This window comes from Nicotiana sylvestris, chromosome 8, assembly GCF_000393655.2.
Source record: "Nicotiana sylvestris chromosome 8, ASM39365v2, whole genome shotgun sequence".
Taxonomy (NCBI): Eukaryota; Viridiplantae; Streptophyta; class Magnoliopsida; order Solanales; family Solanaceae; genus Nicotiana; species Nicotiana sylvestris.
Window position 1 is genome coordinate 212,122,131 of NC_091064.1, and position 26,280 is coordinate 212,148,410.

The following is a 26,280-nucleotide window of genomic DNA, read 5'->3' on the forward strand; positions in this document are numbered from 1 at the left end:
GAGTCTTATTGGTGAAAACCTTCACAGGCACCATAAGGCGATGAAAGCTGAGAGAAAACCAAAATGAGAGAGGCTTGATAGTGAAAACCCTTCAGGCACTACAAGTCAAATAAGATTAAGAATCAGATGGGGAATCGCCAATTGAAGATCTTGAAAGATGATTGACGGTAGAGGATAGGCCACATACGCATGTCATGGCCATTAGAGTCGGTATCTGCGTTTGATAGATTTTTATTTATAGTTTCTTTTGTAAAAGAGTCATCGTTTCCTTTGTCTTTTATTTTGTTTCTTTTTATCTTTTTCCTTTCATAGAAAACTTCCCTAGTAGAGTCTGTTTGGTCAGAACCAGTGGGAAATGACTTCAAAATAGGCCATCAACTAGTACACCCAAGTGGTACAAGGAACATGCGCAAAACCCGTGTCAAGAAGGGTATCCCTATCAAGATGAGATTGATAAAAGGGATGGGCCAGTATCAGCAATTAATATCATCCCCAGCAAGTTTTGATAGCATAATGGAACACAAAACTGGGAAAGGAGAAAGAGGAAACCATCCACAACAAGAGTGGCATGACCGCTTACCATGTTTTTAAACTAACAAAATTTTCTTTGATTTAGAAACAGGGAAAATGAACGTTATTGATGGCGGAAAGACATGCCATAAAGAAAATCATCAAACCGGGGCAGAAAATTTTCTCATTGTGAAAATTTTCTTGAAGGTAGGTGCCCATTTAGGGGAGAAGAAAGATAAAACCAGTCTCAAGGGAGCTGATCTTTGAACCAGTGTTATCCCCAAGTTTAATAAAGGAAGCTGAATCCTCAGCAGACCGAACAAAAAGATTGGAACTTGTGTTTGGAAAGGCAAAGGGCTAGTGTTGCTCCCAACAGGTTTCAGAAGAGGGGATCACCAATTTTGAAGGAATGCAAATCCCCCAGCAGTGTTATCCTCAACAGCGTTATCCCCAGCTCATAACACTTATCCCCCAGCATGTAAGTAAATAATCCCCAGCAAGTATTGAGGTAAGACATTTTCAAGTTTTAAGGATATGTCGGGTTCATCCGCCCTCGAACAGGATATGTCGGGTTCATCCGCCCTCGAACAGGATATGTCGGGTTCATCCGCCCTCAAATAGGATATGCCGGGTTCATCCGCCCTCAAATAGGATATGTCGGGTTCATCCGCCCTCAAATAGGATAGTTTGGGTTCATCCGCCCTCAAATAGGATGTTATTTTCAAAGTTATTGATGAAGACAAGCGCCCACCTGAATAACGAGAGGAATACCTTTCTGTCTTTTCATTTCTGTTCTAGGTCACCCACCAGTATAATGCGGGCATATCATTTTTCATGTTTTTACTATTAGGCGCCCACCTGCATAACAAAGGAATACATTTCATGTCTTTACCAACAGACGCCCACCTGAATAACGAGAGGAATACATTTCTGTATTTTCATTTCTGTTCTAGGTCACCCACCAGTATAATGCGGGCATATCATTTTTCATGTCTTTACTATTAGGCGCCTACCTGCATAACAAGGGAATACATTTCATGTCTTTACCAACAGGCGCCCACCTGAATAATGAGAGGAATACTTTTATGTCTTAGTTTAGACATGCGCCCACCTGAATAACGAGAGGAATACTTTTTTGTCTGTCCATTTCATATTTTAGGCGCCCACCTGTATAACAAGGGAATACATTCCACGTCTTTACCCATAGGAGATGCATTTCCTCCTAAGTTTGTTTTAGTTTCACCCATAGGAGATGCATTTCCTCCTAAGTTTGTTTTTTACCCATAGGAGATGCATTTCCTCCTAAGTTTATTTTTACCCATAGGAGATGCATTTCCTCCTAAGTTTGTTTTAGTTTCACCCATAGGAGATGCATTTCCTCCTAAGTTTGTTTTTTACCCATAGGAGATGTATTTCCTCCTAAAGTTTATTTTTACCCATAGGAGATGCATTTCCTCCTAAGTTTGTTTAGTTTCACCCATAGGAGAGACATTTCCTCCTAAGTTTGTCTTTACCCATAGGAGATGTATTTCCTCCTAAAGTTTATTTTTACCAATAGGAGACGCACTTCCTAAGTTTAGTTTCACCAATAGGAGACGCACATCCTAATATAAGTTTCACCATTAGGAGACGCACTTCCTAAGTCAATTTCACCAATAGGAGACGCACATCCTAAGTTAGTTTCACCAAGAGGAGACGCACTTCCTAAGAAAAATTTCACCAATAGGAGACGCACGTCCTAAGGAGACGCACTTCCTAAAAATAGTTTCACCAAGAGGAGACGCACATCCTAAGTTAGTTTCACCAACAGGAGACGCACATCCTAAGTTAGTTTCACCAACAGGAGACGCACATCCTAAGTTAAGTTTCACCAAGAGGAGACGCACTTCCTAAGTAAGTTTCACCAAGAGGAGACGCACATCCTAAGTCAGTTTCACCAATAGGAGACGCACATCCTAAGAATAGTTTCATCAATAGGAGACGCACTTCCTAAGAATAGTTTCACCAATAGGAGACGCACTTCCTAAGCTAAGTTTCACCAATAGGAGACGCACATCCTAAGGAGACGCACTTCCTAAGAATAGTTTCACCAAGAGGAGACGCACTTCCTAAGAATAGTTTCACCAAGAGGAGACGCACATCCTAAGTTAGTCCTAAGATAAGTTTCACCAAGAGGAGACGCACTTCCTAAGAATAGTTTCACCTATAGGAGACGCACTTCCTAAGAATAGTTTCACCAGTAGGAGACGCACTTCCTAAGCCAAGTTTTACCAATAGGAGACGCACTTCCTAAGATTATTTCACCAACAGGAGACGCACTTCCTAAGTATAGTTGTACCCATAGGAGATGCACTTCCTAAGTAAGTTTTACCAATAGGAGATGCACTTCCTAAGTTTAGTTTTTCCCAATAGGAGACGCACTTCCTAAGTTTATTGTACCCAATAGGAGACGCACTTCCTAAGTTCAGTTTTACCATAGGAGACGCACTTCCTAAAGTTCAGTTTTACCATAGGAGACGCACTTCCTAAGTTCAGTTTTACCATAGGAGACGCACTTCCTAAGTTCAGTTCTACCAATAGGAGACGCACTCCCTAAGTTCAGTTTTACCATAGGAGACGCACTTCCCAAGTTCAGTTCTACCAATAGGAGACGCACTTCCTAAGTTTATTGTACCCACAGGAGACGCACTTCCTAAGTTTATTGTACCCAATAGGAGACGCACTTCCTTAAAGTTTAGTTTTGCCCATAGGAGACGCACTTCCTAAGTTTACTTTTATCCCATAGGAGACGCACTTCCTAAATTAAGATTTCACGCATAGGAGACGCATTTCCTAAATTATTTTCATTCATAGGAGACGCACTTCCTAGTTCAAAATCATTAAGGTTTCACCCATAGGAGACGCACTTCCTAAGACTATTTAACCCCTAGGAGACGCACTTCCTAAGTTTAATTTCGTGCATAGGAAACGCACTTCCTGAATTAAGTTTACTTTAGGAGACGCACTTCCTAGTTTGGCTTTTTCAGGTTATACTTTTACTTTAGGAGATGCACTTCCTAGTTTGGCTTTTTCAGGTTATACTTTATTTCAGGAGACGCACTTCCGGAATTGAGATTTCACCCTTAGGAGATGCACTTCGTAGTTTGATTCATTTTGAGTTCGACCATAAGAAACACAATTCCTAGTCTAGTTCTTTGAAGTTTTCACCCTTAGGAGACGCACTTCCTAGTTTAGCTCATTCCGATTCAACTATAGAAGAAGCACTTTCTAGTTTGAGTCATTGAGGTTTTTTTAGCAGACACATTTGCTAGCAAGAGTTTTGGTTTTACTCGTAGGAGATGCACATCCTAGCCTAGTCTTTAGTTTACTCTCATCATTGCATCAGTAGTATAAATAGGTTACAATTTTGCTAACGACTCACAAATCTTCCCAGTGCAAACTGGGTTAGGAAATTCTCGTTTGTTTTGTTTGTTTTGGTTGTAGGATCCCACCTGGAGAATAGAGGTTGTTAAATTCAAGATGATGAAGCCAGGCGCCCGCCCATAATAACAGAAGAATTCATTCCAGTCTTTACTTTTCAAGTAGTGAAGTTGGGAGTCCGCCCAGATAACAGAGGCATACATTCCAGTCATTAATTTTCAAGTATTGAAGTTGGGAGCCCGCCCATACAACAGAGGCACACATTTCAAGATCAAGTCAGAGGACAATAAAACAGAGGGTTACAACAGGAATCCCCAGCAGGAAACAATAAAAATCCCCAGCACCGGGAAGCAAAAGGATGCAACAAGAGGTCCCAGCACAAACTCAAGTGCATGTGTCAAAAGGAAGAAAAGCATCTGAAGAAAAGCACCGGAGGAAACACAAGCCGACAAGAAAGCAAGGCAACAAGAACAAATTTTAGTCTAGCCTAGCTTCTTGTTTTCTTTTAAACACGGTGTAACAAGGAGATCGGTAAGCAGTGATAACAGCATGCATCAGCAGTAACATTGCAGTCTCACGGTAGTCCCAGCTACCAAAAACTTCCCGAACTACATTGACCTGATTCCTGTTTAGCCCAGGATATGTAGGAAACCTTTGAAGCAAAGGTTCGGTCAAATCTTTTTCAAAAAATGCTTCACACGGAGTACTCGGATGGGCAAAAATCGCTCGCTTTATCTTTGCACGAAAACCCTTCGTGTCTTCGGGCAAAGAGGGGCAGCTGTAAGCACGTGATTTTTGCCCTATATGAGAATTACTCCCAAAAAATTCAAAAATAAAATAATTTTTCTTGGTGTGCAATTTTTGTGATATTTTGTGTAACTATTTGTATGTTTGTCTATGCATGTTTATTTGTTAAATTAATAAAAAATACAAAAATAGGCATCTTTTGCATTTTTAGCATTTAATGTCCAAATGAACAATTTTATGCTTAATTATTACTTAATTGTGCGTTAATTGTTATTGGAAGTTAATTTGCGCTTTTATAACTTAATTTAGTTCTTAATAATAATTTAAGTACTTTTATAATTTAGTTTTAGAAAAATAAAAGAAGAAAAGAGAACAAAAATACAAAGAAAAATCGGATTGGGCCACTTCTTCAATTTCAAACCACAGGCCCAAATAATTGCCCAACTTTCCCCATGACCCGGTCCGTTTCAAACCGGGTCGATCCGGTCCGCTCCATTAACCCAACACCCCTTCTTCATTTTTGTCCAACACAAAACAAAACCAAAAAAATAAAAAATAAAAAGTGAATTATCACTATTAATAGTTTTATTTTTTGTATATATAAAAAAAATCCAAAAATATTTTATTTTATTTATTATTTTTATTTTAAAATATATATATATATATAGTAATTTCGGAAATGATTTTTAAAAAAAAAAAAATAAAAAATAAAAAAATAAAAAAAAGTAAAAGAATGTAGAAAATTTAAAAAAAGTAAAAAGTTTTAAAAAATTTAAAAGTAAAATAAGGTTGGAATTAAAAAATAAATATAAAGGTATCTGAAAATTTAAAAAATTTAAAGTAATTGAAAGTAGCATTTTTAAAAGAAAAAGAAAAGATAGTGGTTTGTTTTTTAAAGAAAAGTTAAATAAAGTGAGATTCTCTTTTAAAAAAATAAAAAGTGGGATTTTAAATAAGATAAAGTAATTAAAGTTGGAATTTTAAAAATAAAAGTAAATAAAGGTGGGATTTCTTTTTCTAAAAAAATAAAAGCAATTTGTAAGTGAGATTTCTTTTAATTAAAAAAATAATAAAATAATAAAAAAACAAATCTGAAAATTTCGAAAATTTTGCTATAAATAGAAGAGAAAATTTAGGAAGAATGTGTGGAAAAAAAAAGAAGAAAAACTAGATAGAGAGAAGAAAAAAAGAGGGGGCGGAGTGAAAAGTATACACCCGATATACATTCTGGATACACTGAATATACAGGGACAGAATTCATTTTGGAGAGTTTTGAAGTTGAAAAGAATAGTTACTGTTTCATTGCCTCGCTTAAGATCTGAAATAGTCAGAACCTTCCTGCCTTTTACTTCTTCTCTATACTTGGAGTCGTTTATAGTCTCCTGGGTTTACTACTATTCCTACTGTTACTGGTCTATTCCTGTGTTGCTGGACTGTCGTTGTTGTGCTACATTGTTACTACTGTTGCTGCTTCTCAGCTTCATCTTCTCTTGTTTTCCAATACCAGGTACACGAATGTAATACTAGTTATTGCAAGCTAAAAATGTGGAAGCATGAATACATATGAAGAATCGAATTTTGAAGTTTTAATTTCGCTTTTTCTCTGTTCCTTTTATTGATTGTATTTAGGCTATTTTATGTATTATTGAATAATAATTGGAATAAGAGAAAATAACATAAGTTAGTCTTTAATGAATCGGCTTGGCAAAACGGGTTAATTCACTAGCTATGAAGGTTCTAAGATTATCAACAGTAGGTTAATTGTGAACAAGTACTTAAATTTAGCTAAGGCATGAATTTGAACTAAATTTCGTGAATTAGGTATTAAGGCATGATTTGAGTTCAAACAAAATTAGAAGAACGTTTAAGTCTAATAAACTTTCTATTAAGCTTTAGTAATTATGGTTAAATCCAGTTTCAAATGGTTGTGAATAATTAATTCCAATAGTTTTTTTTATATATAACAATGCGAGCTTCAATCTAACTATATTTGATTCTTTTGAATATTAGTTGTCAAATTTTTATTTTATTTATAATTTCGAATTTTTTTTAGTAAAATTCTTGTTCATCAATATTTGTATTAATATAGCAATTAGTATGCCATGCTTTCTTAAATAAAAAAAAACTCGTAATTAATTAGGATTTTCTTTATTTATTTTAGAGACTAATTTTAATAGAAAAGATGTAGTCGCTTTAGGATTTGTCCATTTAAAATAAATGAGATGAGCATCGCCTAGTAAAATATATAGATTGCGGGGCCCTCACAAATGTATGTGTTAATTACTTAGAACTCGGGATCGGCCGCTTAGCGAACTTCACGGCCTTTTCTCAAAATAACTCTGCGCTAGTCGCTTTAGGCGCGTATTTAATAATGTTATCTCCTTAAATTCGGGTGCACATTTATGTGACCCAAATCCAAATCTCAACGAAATCGAAATGTGTCTCTAATCACGGGTACATTGATTGTGACGTGGTCTGAGATGTATTTCCATGACATTGCAAATTCTTTTTAATAATGAATGAGACGAGCCTCGACAAACAAAAAATGCACAAGCTGCGGGGCCCTCTAAATGTATATATTAAAATACTTAGAATTCGAGGACAGGCCGTTTAGCGAATTTTACGGCCTTCCCCAAAATAACAAGACGCTAGTTGCTTTAGGCGCGCCTTTAATAATTTATTTTCCTTAACTCGGGTGCACATTTATGTGACCCAAATCCAAATCTCAACCGAGTCGAGATATGCCAAACAACTACGGGTGCATTGATGTAACGTGGTTCGAGATATGTTTCCACGACGTTGCAATTCTCGTAAAATAATAACAATAAGTAAGAAAGCGGTAAAAAGATAAAATTTTGCACATAAGTTCATATTTGTATAAAATCAGATAATCAAGCCGAATATAACAGTTGAGCGACCGTGCTAGAACCACGGAACTCGGGAATGCCTAACACCTTCTCCCGGGTTAACAGAATTCCTTATCCGGATTTCTGGTGCGCAGACTGTAATATGGAGTCATTCTTTTCCTCGATTCGGGATTAAAATTGGTGACTTGGGACACCCTAAATCTCCCAAGTGGAGACTCTGAAATAAATAAACGAATCCCGTTTCGATTGTCCTTTAATTGGAAAAAACTCCCTTGTACCCTCGCGGGTACGGAAAAAGGAGGTGTGACAACATACAAGCATCTCCTCCTCCTTTTTAATTCCTGCAATCTGTAAGTCCATGACAAGTTTATTGAACGCATCTAAATGATCTTGTAACGAAGTACCTGACCCCATCTTAAATGTGTGAAGACGCCGTTGTAACAACATCCTTGTTGTCACTGATCGGTCTTGGTATAGCCCTTCTAGCTTTTCCCATAACTGTTTGGCCGTCTCTTCGGTACCCGTACTCACTTCACAAAGCACGTTAGGTGCAAGGGATAGTTGGATTGCACTCAATGCATCCCCTTCAATCTTCTCCTTGTCGGGAGCTGATATATCCGTAGGATACTTTCCGTCAATAGCATGGATTGAACCTTCCCTCCGCAGTAACGCCATCATCTGGATCTTCCAGATATTGAAGTTGTTGCGTCCATTGAATCTATCAATTTCAAACTTCATGGAACTCATATTTGCTTGTTCTTTCTCCTTGGATCGTTAAAGAATCCTGTCGCTCTGATACCAATTGTTAGCGGAAACGTAAAAGAAAGAACACAAGATTTAACGTGGTTCGGATCAAAATAATCCTACGTCCACCAGAGAACAGTTGCCTTTTTAATATTAACAAAGGAAGGGGAGAGTTCCCAATTACACTTAAGAGAATTTCTCTCTTAACTCTCTACTCACTACAATGTGTTGTATTATTTTTGGGATGGTTTCTACAAATGAAGGAGTGCATCTATTTATAGAGGTAAAGACCTCCTCTTGATGTCATTGGTGACATCAAACTACCTCCTCTTGATGTCATGGGTGACATCAAAGGAGGAAGCTTCCTCCTAGCATCCACACCAACTCTTTCCACCAACTCTTCCAATTGGCATGTCATTGTTGACTAAACATAAACCAACACCTTCAAGAAGTCATCTTGAGAAATATCTTACCGTATCCTTCAATTTTTGTTGTAGCAGCAATTCCCATAGAGAGCGTCTCTTCGGGTCCAGCAGAAGCATATGTAGAAAATGCTTCCCCCACAGCACAAACATGGCGAGTGGCTCCAGAATCAATTCACCACTCCTTTGGGTTTCCTACCAGGTTGCATTCAGAAAGTATGGCGCACAAGTCATCAACATCATCATGCTTTTCTACCATGTTTGCTTGACCCCTTTGCTTGTCTTTCTTCCGAGCACGGTACTCTGTAGAATTGCGTCCGGTCTTCCCACAGTTGTAGCAGTTTCTACTGAACCGCTTCTTGCTTGGGTTGTATTTCGGACCAGAAGCCTTCTTTCTCTTTTTGTTATCTTCAACAATATTTGCTCCCATTATTGTTGAATTTCCACGGCCTCTCCTTTCAGTAGCTTTATTGTCCTCTTCGATTCTCAATCGAACAATGAGATCTTCAAGGGACATTTCCTTTCGTTTGTGTTTCAAATAATTTTTGAAGTCCTTCCACAATGGAGGCAACTTCTCAATTATTGCTGCTACTTGGAATGCTTCATTGATGACAAGACCTTCAACAAGTAGATCATGAATAATTACTTGCAATTCCTGAACTTGGGTAATAACAGACTTGCTATCTACCATTTTGTAGTCCAAAAATTTTGCAACGACGAATTTTTTCATCCCGGCATCTTCAGTTTTGTATTTCTTTCAAGCGCATTCCACAATTTTTTTGACGTCTCCACGCCACTGTAGACATTATACAGATTATTCTCCAGTCCGCTAAGAATATAATTCCTGCACAAGAAGTCAGAATGCTTCCAAGCCTCAATCACGAGAAAGCTTTCATTCTCTGGAGTTTCATCTGGAAGATCAGGAACATCTTCCTTGATGAACTTCTGTAGACATAACGTAGTCAAGTAGAAGAACATCTTCTGCTGCCAGCGCTTGAAATCCATCCGAGAAAATTTTTCGGGTTTCTCTGCCGGTGCCAACGCCATAGTTCGACTTGTCGATGCGTTGGCAGTCATCATCGGAATAGCTCGATTTTCGTTATTCGCCATTTTTTTTTCTGAAAAAAAATGACACAAACACACATTTAATAAACGTTTAAAACTGGAGTAAAAAATCATGTAGATTTTAATCTCCAACAAAATGCCACGAAGGCTTTACTCTCCAAATGGGAGTACACAAAACCACGAAGTTTTTAAGTTTCCATCATAATAAGAATAACACAAATACAGAAATTAAAATTATTAAATTCCTTAAGCTTGTTGTTATTATGCCTGTATTTGTAAATAATGATTCTGGAAATTAGAACGTTAGCTTATAAACGTAAATATAAGTAAAACATAAATTAATTTGAGCCCACTGAATTCACAGTATTTCCTTAAGGAATTTAATCCCCTCCTAGTACCCAAGGTTATGGATTATTTCCTTCCAAGATAGAACGAATTACACACTGGTGTAGCGGTACTTCAAACCCCATGTTTCAGCGAATACAAAGTTCTGCAGCAAATCACATTTACAGATGATTTGTTTGTAGTTTTAAAACAATGCAGAACAAGGGAGGAAAACTCAGAAGTCGAATGGAAATTCTGAGAGGAAAGAAAACAAATAAATTTAGTCCAAAAAATTAATCAATCAATCATTTGACCGACGCCGACGCCGACGCCGACGCCGATCGAGCGACGACGACGGCGCGGGGCTTGCCTTCTTCCTAACTCTTTAAGAGCTACATGAAGTGCATTTGTATATAAACCCACCAAACTCCTTTTCCTCTACCAATGAGGGACAATGTCTCATTAAAAGGAGAGGGAAACTTAAAAAAATTTACTCAAAATTTTCATTTCCCTTCATTTCCCATGCACCCTCTTTTTAGTACCTTTTTATATTAAAAAGAAACTCAACAGGTCCTAGGATCATGCCTTTTTTTTAATATCAATTATGAGGGTCATTGATGAAGGTATAATGGTGAGCATAAATGACAAGTTCTCTGTAACGGGCAACACACTAAATACTGTGGAATATTCTCCATTAAATGTCATCGGGCGAAAGATATTTATTGCATCTTTACGAGCGTCATTCTTTCCGGTGACAAACAGAATAATTGCCTTCGGTTCTAACTCCTCCGCATTAGGTTCCACGTGTCACTCTCTTAAGCGGCCACTTAGCATAGCATATTTTACCCTTAACAACTTAAAATAGAACTAGTGTATTTGAGTATTTCTAATAATATCAACTCTCTTGACTCAAGATTTTCATTTGAGTTCCCAAAGTAGAAGACAATGTAGTATCATTTACAGATTCGATACATCATTTGATTGACTTCATTAAATTCCACATTACTAATACCTGCATAAGTTATTGAAATTACTGTATATTATTTTTATGTAGGAAAATGGAACAAGAGTTGGGTATTAGCAATATATGAATACAAATACTAAAGACCAAAAATCCTTTATAGTAAGCAATTCTTGCATAATAAACTCAACTTTATTGTTAACCGCATACGGCATACAATTCCTGTGTTACTATTCATCGCATAAACAATCTCTATATTTTGATTCCTGGATAACTAGTTCGTGAACCGAATGCCCCTTCCTTATTCTTTCCCTTAGAAAGCCAGGGAACCACAAAAGTGAATATTTCTGAAATTTGGGGAGAAATTCAAAAATAGCCAGATTTACAAGTGGTCATTCAAAAATAGTCACAGTTTCAAACGTAATTGAAATTTAGCCACTTTTAATGTAAAGATAAATCTGAACAAAAATAATGTTCAAAATTCGAATACAGGTCCATCATAATATGCTGGAAGTTCATACACAGGTGCTCCAATCTCCAGTATAACGTAATTGAAATTTAGCCACTTTTAATGTAAAGATAAATCTGAACAAAAATAATGTTCAAAATTCGAACACAGGTCCATCATAATATGCTGGAAGTTCATACACAGGTGCTCCAATCTCCAGTATAACGTAATTGAAATTTAGCCACTTTTAATGTAAAGATAAATCTGAACAAAAATAATGTTCAAAATTCGAACACAGGTCCATCATAATATGCTGGAAGTTCATACACAGGTGCTCCAATCTCCAGTATATTATGCTCGAACTTTCCGCGTGTTGGAATTCTAGCATAATATACTGGAAGTTCATATACAAGTGCACCGATCTCCAGTATATTATGTTGGAACTTCCGTATTGCAGCAAAATAGTGACTATTTTTCAATGACTTTACAAACGCTAGCTATTTTTGAATGACCAGCCCAAAAACTGGCTAGCATGTGCTATTTTTACGATATTTGCACTAGTGCTTTGATAGCCCGTTAACGCTCAAACTTGGTACTTCATTGGGCCCATTTTCTGATCTGATAGTCCACATTCTCAAGGCCTTTGCTTGAAGCTATACATATGCCAACAATTTTTTGTGGCTATTTTTTAAAGATTTCACGGCGTAATGAAGGAATCCTCCCATTTTAATTTTTTTAATATCCAACACGATGTGACACCGACTACTAATTCAACAACAATACACTCCGTGAAATCTCACAAGCGGAGTCTGAGAAAGATAGTGTGTATGCAAACGTTACTCCTACCTTGTGAAGGTAGAAAGACCGTTTCTGATAGCATAATCCAACAATAGGAAAAGGAGGTATGGTAGTGGAGAAGCCATGAAGAAAAAAAAAATCAGTAACAACAGCAAAAAAAAAAAAAGATAACTGAAGCAAACAACAACAAATAGTAATAGAAATCTAAGAATGAGATAAAACGAGCATACTACTAATATTACTGATATGGAGAAAGAAAACGCGTGACTACCTAATAACCCACAATCTTAATCGTCGACCTCCACACCTTCCTATATATATCCCCGGGAATATTACGCAGTTTAAGGCCCACTAAAGGATATTCGCTCTCTAGCAGGATTTTTTTCTAAAGGAATCATATCCCATGCCACCATAACTATTGTGGTCATATTTCAATTTCATACAAGTTACAATGGTATATGTGTTAGGAGTGGTCCTCTTAATTTATATGCTTTCATAGTGATAGAAAAATAGGCAACGTGTGTATAGGGATGGGGTTATCCATTCTTAAAGTAGGAAACAAGAGGTTAGGCTATAAGTTCCCCTTCTTGTTAAATATCTTTTGGTGTTTATTAATATTCCCACCCAGAGATCCAATTTTGAAACCTATGTGGTTCCAGAAAGAGAAAAGAAAGTCAAGTTGTGTCCACGCCGACAATTTCACCATGAAAAGGCATCATATCATTGTTCTAGAACAACTTTTACCTTTTTGCGTAACAAAAAAGGATAATTCGATACACAAAGTATCTCACATTCACATATGTCATTCATGCAAGGTCCAGGAAAGAATCGCACCTCAAATAATATAACATGGCCTTTCATGCAGGATCCGGAAAAGAACCGCACCCCAAAGGGTATAATGTAAACAGTCTATCCTGACACAAACATTGGATAATTCCATGATTCGAACAGGTAACCGATAGGTCAAATGGAGGCAACTCTAAGATGTTAAAATAATAAGTTTGCAACAACAACAACATACCCAATATTATCCCACACCGTGGGGTCTGGGGAGGGTAGTGTGTACGCAAACTTTACCCCTACCTTCTGGATATAGAGAGATTGTTTCCAATAGACCCTCCGCTAAGGATTTATTTCATTTACAACAACAAAAATAATAAGTTTGCATTGAGTACAAAAGAGAAGGGATTTTCAGTTCACTTCTTAAGCAACTGAATATGTTCTGGAAAATAGGATCTCATTTAGGCAGAGAACGAGCTTGCGAATAAATTTATATTGATCCACTAATCCAGATTACCAATTATCTTGAGACATAGAGCAAAGCGCATAAACATAATATAAGACAGAAGCATCAAGCAGTAAAAGGACAAAAGAAAAAGGAAAAAATTATATATACACCGCACTACATTTCAGTGTAGCAAGATGCAATTGTTGGTTCTTGACATTAACTAGAACTGGAGATAGAGAAAAGTAAGTAACTAATGTAACAGATCCTAAGAACTCACTGCACTAAAGAACAGTCCGGTACATAAAGCATCCTGCATTATGCAGGGTGGGAAGAAGGGCCGCACTCCAAAGGGTATGATGTAGACAGCCTACCCTAATGCATGCATTAGTGGCTACGGCTTGAACTCGTAACCTATAGGTCACACGGAGACAACTTGACCTAAGAACTCACTACACTAAACGGATAAAAAGCCCGTCGTTGACATATACAGAAATTGCCTCAGTCTCAGATGATTATCACTCAAAACTAAAAACTCCAGAACTATGGATAGTACTATAACTAAACTCTTAAACACTTCCTCTAGAGACATCAGCAAATCAAAAACGTTGCTTCAACCTCTCTGCAAATTCTACTGGACATATCACTACAGAATCTACACAAAGTCCACCTTTAGTGTGTGTGCAATCGATCTGAGTCATAGAATATTTAACTTTCATGGGTGTAACCGAACCTGTAACAACAAAGTCACCTACATGGTGGTACTTCCACGTTCCAGGTTCATTCAAGTAACATTGGGTTGTAGCTTGTTGACCCTCTGATGTTGAGAGCTGAAAGCGCACAGGCTTTTTATCCCACCCGTGGACGTGCTCGGAGTTGCAGATCCTACGTCCAAATCTCCGAGAGGCACGTCCTAATTGCAGTCTAAAGAATATGCTATAGGACCCAACAGGGAGTGGGAAGTCAACTTCTCCGTCAACTTCGAACCACCAGATTTGTTGGAGATATGCAACGGACTTGAATCTGCATGGACAGACAGGAAAAGAAATCAATAAATATTCAGTCTGAGCATGTACTAGCTTTTCAAGATTATAGCGATAGAATGAGAACATACAGGCGCAGTACAAGCATACCAGTGATTAGCCAGTATTAGAACAAGAACATGAGTAAGAAATGCAGATAATTATTCATTTTCCTTTGCTTTTACTTTCAAGAATGAGCTACAGAGATCCTCGAAGCAGTCATTCAGGCACCAAGACATCTCAAAAAGGCCATGACCCCATGTAGAGCTAGAGCGTGAAATTTCCCTAAAGCTCAATCTTTTTTTTTTTTTTATAACTATGGTGTCCGGGCCAGCTTGCGCTCGCCTCGACTAATTCCACGGATACCTGCCACCTCCCACCAGCAACAAATATCACGTAACTTTGTCCATCAAGGCTTGGACAGATAGGAAGAAATCACCTAGTGTTTTTGCCTCCACTGAGATTTGAACCAGAAATCTCATGGTGCTCACCCACTTCACAGTTATCCCCTAAAGCTCAATCATTTATGTGCATTCCAAATACAACCTCTTCTTTTTGGTTAATTATGGGGCAATACGAGGAACCTTAAATCATTCTCCCCCGTTTCAATTTAAATGACGCATTTTCCTTATTAGTCTGTTCCGAAAAGAATGACACATTTCTATATTTGGCAACAATTCTACTTTAAACTTTTCATTTCATCAACTTTACCCTTAATGAAAGCTTTTATAGCAAGACAAATGTCATGGCCCCACAAAGCTTTTGCCTTTTAAGCTTTTAGAACCATATGTTTCAAAAGTCTTTTTTTTTTCCTTAAACTTTGTGTCAAGTCAAACTACATCATCTAAATTGAAACAGAGGGAATAGCAATCTAGAACGATAAATGGGCTTCTATAAGGTTTTATGAGGAAACAGGTATAATTTGGTCTCTGCTCTCCTCCCGCAACCCCACCACCTCAAAGCCCGCATACTAATGTTAAAGAGTGGTCCTGATTGGAATTGCTAGGTAAACCATTTGGATTAACGAGCAGTGAGGAAATTTGAATTCTTTTTTTGTTAAACAAAAGTCTCACCTGCATCAGTAAATAATGAGCTAAGAAGAAATGTTCAACAATGATGACAATTTGGAAACTCCTAACTCACAATTAGATTGCAAGGATAATACTATTAAGAAAGACAACACGACTGCCCCCTCAAATATATCAAGCACTAAATGTCCCAAGGATTATTCAGAACAAGTAAAGAAACAAAAATAATCTACAGGGTAAAGACACACTTATCCATGCTTCTTCAACTAATTTTGGTAATTTTCTAGAATGAAAACTCCTACAGAATAGGAGGATGAAATGTCATCCTGGCATCTAACAGACTAATTACATCATAGAAATGAGAATTTAAAAAGATAAGACTACATTAAACAACTGCAATTCACACGCTTGAAACTTCTTAAGAAAGAATATCACAAGCTAGACAAGAAAATTCATGTAACAAAAACCTTTTATTGGGAGGATTCAATCACAAAAAGGTTCCCTACAAGGATCCTTTTTTTTTTATTTCACTTGGAGTTGCTCGGCAAGTCTAGAAACACATAAATCAATAACCACACAAATACAAACATTCATTCTACCATAACTATACATCAAGCAAAGCAATCTCAAAACCTCACCTTGATTCATCAGTTTCAATCCGACTCCAATATCTCCTATCATCAATGCCCGTTATCGCCAAGCCACTTGAAGATATAGACATACAAACTCTTCCAGTACTCTTATCTAACCAAACTCTCTGCATAAATCCCAAAAACCATCAAACTCATTTTCCACCCTCAAACAAATTATTAGCCTTTACATTACTTCTCAAGTATTTAATACTATAACTAGCCTTTAAGTTACTGCTCAAATCTAATACTACCACCTTAACAACAACGCCTCAATACCAAACTAGTACAGAAATGATAGTAATTTTTCTTTTCAGGAAAAATCCAGAGGAACACAAGGAAAAAGCTAATGAAATTCAAAAAAATGCCACGCTCTCAAAACAATAGCGGAAAAAAGGATATATTTTTGGGGTATATATAAATGCATTTTTGTATGTTATATACAAAAAATTATACAAATTTTATATACTTGTGTGGCTACTTTTGCGGCTACCATATGTAAATAATTTCGACAAAGTACTAAAAGTGATCTTTGCCAATAAAATTCTTCATAAATAGGGTATACAAATTATGTGCCTTTAGATTACATCTCAAATTTTCATAAATAAAACTACTAAAATAACACCACCTCATTAGTACAACTAATTTCCCAGTTAATGAAAAAATTGGGCACACAATTAACATCTTTAAAATGAAGATTTAGCAAAAGAGGGATAAAGATTGGACCTTTGTACCACCATCAAATGAATTGGGTCGACAAAGCCTAGCATAGATGTCTCTTTTACACAAATTGTTAGGAAAATTTTGGACCCTTTGAATAATAGAGGCATAATTAAGGGGCAACTTAGATTCCCACACAAAATCAGCAGAAGAAGCTCCCCTGAAAGCCCTGTTAAGCTTAGACAATTTACAGATCTCAAGAGGGTCCATATATACAAGAACTGAAGCCACACAACTCTCTGGCAAATCACCAAGACTAGGATTAATTGGCTCAGTTGATGAAATCAAGAAAGAAAAAGCAGAACCCATGTTGGGTTTGGCTTAAAATTACAGAAAGTTCAATTCTTGGCAACTGGTTTATAAAACAAAAACAAGAAATTGTGATTGTGGGTATTAAAGAGAGAAACAGAAAGTGGAAAGCTACAGACAGCTGGAGTTGAAGGGAATATGTATATATGTGGAATGGACGGTGACTTTTACATATATATATGTTGGTGTACTTTTGTTGTGTTTTTTCTTTCCCTCCTATATATGTGTCTGTTGGATTTTGCGTAGGGGTTTTTGGTTTTGGGGGGAAGTGGGGGGGGGGAGGTGGGGGGGAGGTGGGGGGAGTTTGGTATGTATAGGATGGTGGGAGGTATGGATTAGTAGTAATAGAGGTTGGATTAGATTGAAAAAATGAAATGTATAATTAATGCAAAGGTTGATTGGATAATTATGACAAAATTTGACTACATTGGCAAGAAGAACAAAATTAAATTCATATTTTAAAGTACACATTTAGTAGCTTAATTAATTATAAACGTATCTGTATAGTTATTAGTTATGCTTTTATTAAATCCATCATGTTATTGGCACTTTACTAATAAAAATAGCAAGAGTGAACTTGGAGAAAAATAATGACTGTTTTTTGTATTTTTGAAAAAAGACAATATTACAGACAATTCTTTTTGAAAATAAAAAATGAAGATGATTATAGATAGGTAAAATTAAGCGGGCGTTTGGACATAAGAATTTTAAAATTCCAAAAAAAGGTGAATTTTTTTTTAAGTGAAAATGATATTTGAAATTTAGAGTTGTGTTGGGACATGAATATAATTTTGGGTTGTTTTTTAAGTTTTGTGAGTGATTTGAGTGAAAATTTTAAAAAATAACTTTTTGGAGTTTTTCAAAAATTTCCAAAATGCATTTTCGAGGGAAAATTGAAATTTTTATGAACATGCGTTAATTTCGGAAAAAAGTGAAATTTTTTTGAAAAAAAAGGAAAAATTTTCTTAGTCCAAACGGGCTCCCCTCCTAGTCTGTTGGATTCTGCGTACGTTTTTTTGGGGTGGGGGGGGGGTGGGGGTGGGGGGTGGTAGAGGACTAGGGAGTTTGGTATGTATAGGATGATGGGAGGTATAGATTATTAGTAATAGTAGTTGGATTAGATTGAAAAAATGAAATGGATAATTAATGCAAAGGTTGACTGGATAATTATGATAAAATTTGACTATATTGGCAAGAAGAACAAATTTAAATTCATATTTTAAAGTAGATATTTGATAGCTTTAATTAATTATAAACATTTTTGTATTATTATTAGTTATGTTTTTATTAAATATATTATTTAATTGACACTCTACTAATTAAACAGTGAATTTGAAAGAAAAAAATAATGACTTTTTTTGTATTTTGGAAAACGACAGAATATAGACAATTCTTTTTTTTTTTTTTAAAAAATGAAGATGATTTTAGATTAGATAGAATTAGTTTCTCATCTTAAGTTTTATTTTGTTCTATACCTAGCCTGCATTTATTCTTAATTAAGTTTTCTCTTCTTTCTTTTTTTATTTGTTACGTACCTAGCCTGCGTAATCTTGTTTATCCTCCTCTTCTTATTCTTTTATCCTTTAGGTGATTAAGGATAAATCTAGTAGTCTTTATTTTATTGACTCGAATAATAATAATTAAGTTGAGAAGGAATAGAATTTTCTGGAAGACACGGTAATATGACAATTTTTGTGTGGATAAGGTATATCTTTATTGCATGATCTAAATGAAAGCGCATACTATTTTGGATAATTTAGATGAACATCAGATTTGGACGGCTATGGTAAATATACAACCAATTAATTACCAGTAATAAATAATTAATGAAATAAGTCAATCTTTACTCTCTGCTCATTATTAGCGAAGATTGATTTTACCATTTCAAATTGGGGTTTCAATTCGGTTATATAGCAACCATGGTAGATTTAGAAAAAGTTTTACATTAATCTGCTGCTTGCATTAGTAAATTGCATGTTAATCTTTATACTATTATACATTAGAATGTTATGCATATGGATAAAATCTAGTTAGGGAGCACTTCCTCCATAAATGGGCCATACACGACGTGAATTCGAATATAATTTGACTTCAATAAAAATATTAAATACCGGGTGAAAAACAGGAAAAAAAAACATGAAAAGGAGAGTAATTCATTAAATTATTTTAAACTTCACACCACTAATGAATAAACTTTGGACTACAAATTTCTTTCCTATTTTTCTTCTTCTTTTACACTTCCTTTTTTCTAATTTTGTACATGGAAATTTCTTTCCTTTTTTATTTTTCTTTTACACTTCATTTTTTCTTCTATTTCATCTTACGCTGTTAAAAAGCAAGACTGAACGGATACGTTGTATTTCAAATATTCTTTTCCAATAAAGTATGTAAATTGTACGAACATAAATATTCTCTATGTATGGGTCAAAATTAGATCAGATAAATTCGGCACGCGAAAACATAAGGTCAAGGTCGGATAGGCCGAGGTCGGATAGGCCGAGGTCGGACAGTCATCAATTGACCGAGGTCGGACAATCATAATTAAAGCCGAGATCGGACGATCATAATTAAAGCCGAGATCGGACACTCATCAATAAGGCCGAGGTCAGACAGTAATGAAACAACTAGTTTGCTTTGGAATACTCAAAAAAAATATTCTACCGAATATTCCCTCTAAATTGTACCTTTTTTAGGATTTTCTATGGATACCCCTTATAAATAGGAGGGGAAGACCTCCCAAAAAAGGGGGCTCTCTCACTCTTTCACTCTCTCTCTCTCTCTAAAAAATATGTAAACACATCTCTCTAAATAGATGGGAGGATCTGTGATCCTATACCTTCATCAGATCCAACAAGGGTCCTAAGGTTCTTGTATTTGTCTATCATTCATCTTTATCAAATAAAAGAAGATCCGTCTCACTCAAGATTGGGTGAATCTTTTCCTTTATTTACATTTTATTGTCACTTAATGTTACTTAATGCATCTTTTTTTATGCTATTAAATCTGGTCATAATAACTGTGAACGGTTACTTGGCTATATTTTTCTATTCATATTATTCATCTCGGATCTAAAGTTAATTATCCTTAACTAAGATTTACCCTTTATTTTCTTTGACTGATTTGTTCAAAAGGTTTCAATATCTTTTGAGTCAAACACTCTATATGTCAAGGCTACAAATTAAGGTACCAAAATGCTTATTAGAAATCATGAAAACAAAAGTTTTACACTAATGATATAACTAATCGTATTAGCACACTTTCCATCAGATATCTTGTGTATCACACGTCAAAAAATTGCATTACCAAATTCTTTGCTTTAAAAAACCCAAAAAAAAAAAAAAAAAAAATAACAGATTATGGTCGGTCACATTTGCCACTTTTATTAACCAAAAGATACAAACATAAACCAATCATTTTGCATAATCCGTTCGCATACCGAACAAGCTTTTAATTTAATTAAATAATATATTCCACAATATGAGTTGTTTTACTTGTATGGGTCAAAATATGACTAGAAATCTAGTACGAGATTAGATTATCGATAAACGATTAGGCCGAGGTCTTGCACAAGATTAAAGAAATCAACGAGCAAGTTGATTAATCGGAGCAGAGGTCGGGAATTCTGGCCGGCCATAACGGCTAGTTTCATAGTAAAGTGCTTTTGGGGAATTCCACCGAATATTCTCAGTACTTGTACTTTAAGTTAGGTAAGGGATATGTCTTATATAAGGGGAAGGGAGAGAGAAGAGGGGGGTATGTACTATTCCATATGATAAGTTCTCTCATGAAAAAGTTGACTCTGAAGTAAAATACAAACATTATCTTTACATAAGGGTTCGATTTGTTGTTCATCCCACTTTCTCGCATCAAATCCGAGAAAGCTCCCTAGGTTCCCACGTTTGTTTGTCTTACATCATTGTCAGAGAGAGAATCATCCACCTCATTCAATATTTGGGTGAATCATTCTCTCTATTTACATTTATTGTCATTTAATATATTTATTGCTTATCATTACCTCCCAAACACTCATAACAGTACCATTAAATATCCTTTTGCTTTAAATTGGTTTAAATGCAATTATATATTACTTGTATCAGCCAATTTCAGATCTAGGATTTACTCCCTCCGGTCCAAAATAAGTGATTTTTTAGCTGTTTTCACACAGGTTAAGAAATTAACCTTTTAACAATAATTAACAATAAAATTGACCATATTAATCTTTATTATCTCTTCACATAAACACTCCTAACACATATTCCAACACTATTTTACTACAAGGGCAATATAGGAAAAAAATAATTAATTCATTCTTGAAATTTAAAAAAATCACTTATTTTGAACCACAAAATAAAGGCAAAAAAATTACTTATTTTGAACCGAAGAAAATATTATGTTTAGCTAAGAATTTATCCTCTATTATCTCATTTATTTAGTTTAATAAAAAGGCTTAATACTTTTTGATCAAACATTATCATTCTTTCTTTTTTTGTACTTTCGGCTTCACATTCAGCTAGTATGAAACCGTGATCCTGTTGAAAACTACTATGTATATTTATTTATAAACTGAAATATAGGCTATACAAATCAGTCTTTGGTTTACGTGTAAAAGTCTAACAAGAAAAATTAAAATAACATACTAGGTAATAGGTTGCATTAAAAAATTAAAATATTTAGGTGGTTTGTGGTGGGAGTATGCTATGTATTTATTTATTCAATGTTTAATATTTTAAAATTTGGAAGTAATAAGTGGCAAATCAATTATAGAGGTCTGTATCTAGCACCCTCTACGTGTGTATGAGTCAGAAAACCATTTGACAACTCATCCTGCTGGTTTGCACCACGTAGCTCAAGGTCAAGTGTGCGTGGAATTGATAATGATAAGATGGAAATTTTATTTTGTGTCTCATACAACTGACACTAGTTATATGAGGTATTTTTTTTGTCTTATAGTTTTGTGGACCCAGATTTATGTGGACAAGTGTAAAATTGGGATCCACGAATTTATGAGACAAAAAGGAGTCTGTCACGATCCGAATTTTCCACCCTCGGGAGTCGTGATGACGCCTACTAGTAAAAGTTAGGCAAACCAACTAACTGAACTATTTACCTTGTTTCCATTTTCAATCTGATAACAGTTAAGAGCCAACAATTAGATAACAACATAATTGAATACGCGGAAGACTGCATTGTAAAGTTTTAATAATATTGCTAATACCAATGCATAACAAATCTACCCAAGACTGGTGTCACAACTTCACAGATTGTCTAGGAGTACTACAAATAAAGGTCTGAAATAAATAAATACAACACTGTCTCTGAAAATACATGAAAGAAACATGAATAGTAGATAGAAGAAGACGCCAAGGCCTACAGACGCCTGCAGGACTACCTCGGGTCGCCTGATAAACAAGAAACAGCAATCTCACTGTGGTCTGAAACCTAAGTACTGGGATCTGCACAAAAGAGTGCAGAGTGTAGTATCAGCACAACCGACCCCATGTGTTGGTAAGTGTCTAGCCTAACCTCGGCGAAGTAGTGACGAGGCTAGGACCAGATTACCAAATAAACCTGTGCAGTTAAATCATATACAGCGAAAAAGAAGAACAGTAATGTACAGTTAAGTATGGGGTAACATGCTACGGGGACATCGAATAATAACAGAAGAACAACAAATAAATATGAGGATCACCACAGTTCAATTGAAAATAGGAAGAGAGAATCATGCTGCGGGGTACAACAAGTATCAACAGGAAACCAATAATTAAATGTAGAGAAACCGTAACTCAGTTATCAATAAAAATCAGAAAATCAAAGACAAGTGCACGACATCACCCTTCGTGCTTTAACACTCTCTCACCAAACAATACACGGCATCACCCTTCGTGCTTTAACACTCTCTCACCAAAACAATACACGGCATCACCCTTCGTGCTTTACACTCTTCCTTACCCAAGCAACAATCACAAGGCAAATAGGGTAAGAGAATCTATAACATCGAAATAAAATCAAGTAACAACAGAAATTCAGTAAATAAACGTAAAGGACAACATAACTCAATTATCAGCAATAATCAGGAAAATCAAGGACAAGTGCACGGCAACACCCTTCGTGCTTTTACTCTCGTCCTCACCATAAGAATCAATATAAACTGCACGGCATCACCCTTCGTGCTTTTACTCTCATCCTCACCATAAAATCAATATAATCGACACGGAATTGTACATCGTGCGGCACGGCATCACCCTTCGTGCTTTACACCCTTCCTTACAAAATCATACACGACATCACCCTTCGTGCTTTAACACTCTTCCTCACCCAAACAATAATCACAAGAAAAAAGGGCAAGGAAATAAATGAAATCACAATAAAATCCCGGCAAGGGAACAATAATACAACATTACTGGTCGTTCAAAAATAGCCCAGTTTCAAAAGTAATCGAAATTTAGCCATTTTTCATGTAAAGATAAATCTGAGCGAAAACACTGTTCAAAAATCGAAAAATACGCCAGTATATTATACTGGAGTTCCAGGATAAGTATGCTAGAACTCCAGCATAATATGATGGAGTTCCAACATAAGTACACTAGAACTCCAGCATAATATATTAGAGTTCCAGCAAGTATAATTGTCCAATATAATATACTGGAGTTTGGAGCACCGGTGCTCTAGTCTCCAGTATATTATACTGAAGTCAGTAAAGTGTACCGGTCCAACATAATATGCTAGAGTTCATACACATGTGCACCGAACTCCAGTATATTATGCTGGACCGGTCTCTGTTGCAGCAAAATAGTGGCTATTTTTCATTGACTTTGTAAACGCTGACTATTTTTGAATGACCAGTCCGAAAATTGGCTATACCGTGTTATTTTTACGTTTTCGCGCCAGCTTTTTCTTTTTCAATTTTCTTTTCTTTTAATGATAATAGTGTTCGAGTTCTATAATTAACTCATACCTCAACTATTTTAATGAATACTTGGTACCTCCCATCACTGCATGTATCAACGGATTAGTGCCAACATTTATTATGTCATACTACATACTAGTAAGATTTGGATAAGATATGTATTGTTTACCCGTTACTTTCTAAGAACAACACGGATGAAATAGGAGCTAGATTACTAAAATATGAGTGAGGAAATTGCCATCTCTTTTCGTGTACATAATTGATGTATTAGGCTTCTGATCATGTGATGACAGTTTGTTTGAGACTCTACAAACACGGATGAAATAGGCATTATTGTCAAATAAAAATTTGAGAAAATGGTAGAGTCGAAATCGAACTCAGGTAGCGCATTAAAAATAAAGCTGTGACCCCCAAAATCAACCAATACAACTGTCTAATATATATATATATATGTTACTTAAGATATATACACTTATATACATATATTTATTCTGAAGTTACCGGGGCCAATGACCCTTACCCAAGGGTAGGTCCGCCTTTAGTCTAGCCAATGTTATACTTTTGTTATTCCTTTGGTTATTTGGTAGTATATGTATATAGGATTCAAGTGGTATGCATATAGTGTGTGTTACATAAAAAAACATAAACCAGATGACGGGTTCAAAATATATGGGAGCAATTTGAAGAGCTATGTCGTAAGATGTATGACTTGCATCAATATAAGGTTCTAAGGGTCATATACATTGAATTGATGATAAATTAAACTATTCGAAATTGAAGTTTGAAAGAAAAAAGTTTTGAAAATTTGTTAGTGAAAACCCGAAAATATTGCTTCTAAAACTTGTTTTTCAAACTTCACTTTTTCTTTTTCAAGTTTGAAGTTAAATAATTGACTAATTTGATAAACACATACTTACTTAAAACAATCAATCTACAATTCAAATATTTCAAATCATACTCATTTTACAAATTACTTGTGTGTAAGCTAGCTAGACTGTGCATTAACTAAATCGCTATATTTTTACAAGTAAATGAAAAATTATGAAATAAAGAGTGGGTGACAAAGAAATTAATCAAGTAGGCAAGCAGAGGTGAACCAGAATTTGAAATTTATGGGGTTCGAAATTTTAGTTCTTATAAGTTGTTGGGTTCTAAATTAATAATTTTTATATATATATATATATATATATATATATATATATATATATATATATATATATATATATATATATATATATATATATGTGTGTGTGTGTGTGTGTGTGTGTGTGCGTGTGTGCGCGCGCGCGCGTGTGTGTGTGTGTTCAAATAATTTTTTAAGACAAATATGATTTGGACCAAAACTAATGGGTTCAGCTGAACTCGTAATTCGAATGCTAGTTCCGCCCCAGTAGGCAAGATAACGAACATTAGCCACTCAATAAAAAAGCAAAATTAGCAAGTTGCATAATCTTTTATCTAAGGACCATAAATAATAAGGTTGGGAAGATATGAATCAATATATATATATATATATCGATGTTGCTTTAAAAGGTCTAAGGACCATGCATTTAATTTGTCACATCACTTAATATCTTCTGAATCCTAACTAATATATATGCCCAAGTAATAGCATGCATGACCCCAAATTGTGGTTACAATTAAGACCCCACAAAATCATAATTAGGTAGAACAACTAATTAATCTGATAATTAATTATGTGATAAGAGCACAAATTATTCATACTCTAAAGTTCTAGACTCATTATATTGTTGTCGGTTGATAATGTATAAGTACGTGAACTAAATAATATTGCAATATATACATGATAGGGTAGGTATCCACATTCGTTAAAAATTCTTAACTACTTATACAAGAAGATGTTCCGATCAAACTTTAGATAGATAAGTCGTACATAATTTTATTGAAATAAAAAAAAAATATTATAGAAACATTGTGCCTAAATTAAATACAGAATCAATTTAAAAACAGAAAAATGGCGAGATTGGTTAAACATGCTTTTCTTTAATTCACATCCGGTACTTGTATTGAGATTCGACAAAATATGGATTCACGCTGGAAAGTTCTATATTAGAGGTAAAACGTTTCTTACGTAAGGCGATTCTACACCCATGTCTCGAACCTAAGACTTTTA

At 35.4% G+C, this 26,280-nt stretch overlaps 1 protein-coding gene across 1 annotated transcript; it reads right to left on the reverse strand.

Annotated features, from left to right (window-relative positions):
• Nucleotides 1-13,675: 13,675 nt before the first annotated feature.
• Nucleotides 13,676-17,360, reverse strand: LOC104217242 (F-box protein PP2-A12-like). Its single transcript, XM_009767434.2, has 3 exons — nt 16,937-17,360; nt 16,220-16,338; nt 13,676-14,554 (listed from the first exon to the last, which is right to left on the reverse strand). Exons 1-3 carry the CDS (start codon nt 17,237-17,239, stop codon nt 14,131-14,133), a joined length of 846 nt encoding a protein of 281 aa, XP_009765736.1. The 5' UTR covers nt 17,240-17,360; the 3' UTR covers nt 13,676-14,130.
• Nucleotides 17,361-26,280: the final 8,920 nt, after the last annotated feature.

Coding starts and splice junctions, on each gene's coding strand:
- LOC104217242 (XM_009767434.2), bottom strand. CDS start 17,239: ATGGGTTCTGCTTTTTCTTTCTTGATTTCATCAACTGAGCCAATTAAT. Junction 16,339..16,936: donor CATTTGATGGTGGTACAAAG/GTCCAATCTTTA, acceptor GGATTTATGCAG/AGAGTTTGGTTAGATAAGAG. Junction 14,555..16,219: donor ATTGAAACTGATGAATCAAG/GTGAGGTTTTGA, acceptor CTGTCCATGCAG/ATTCAAGTCCGTTGCATATC.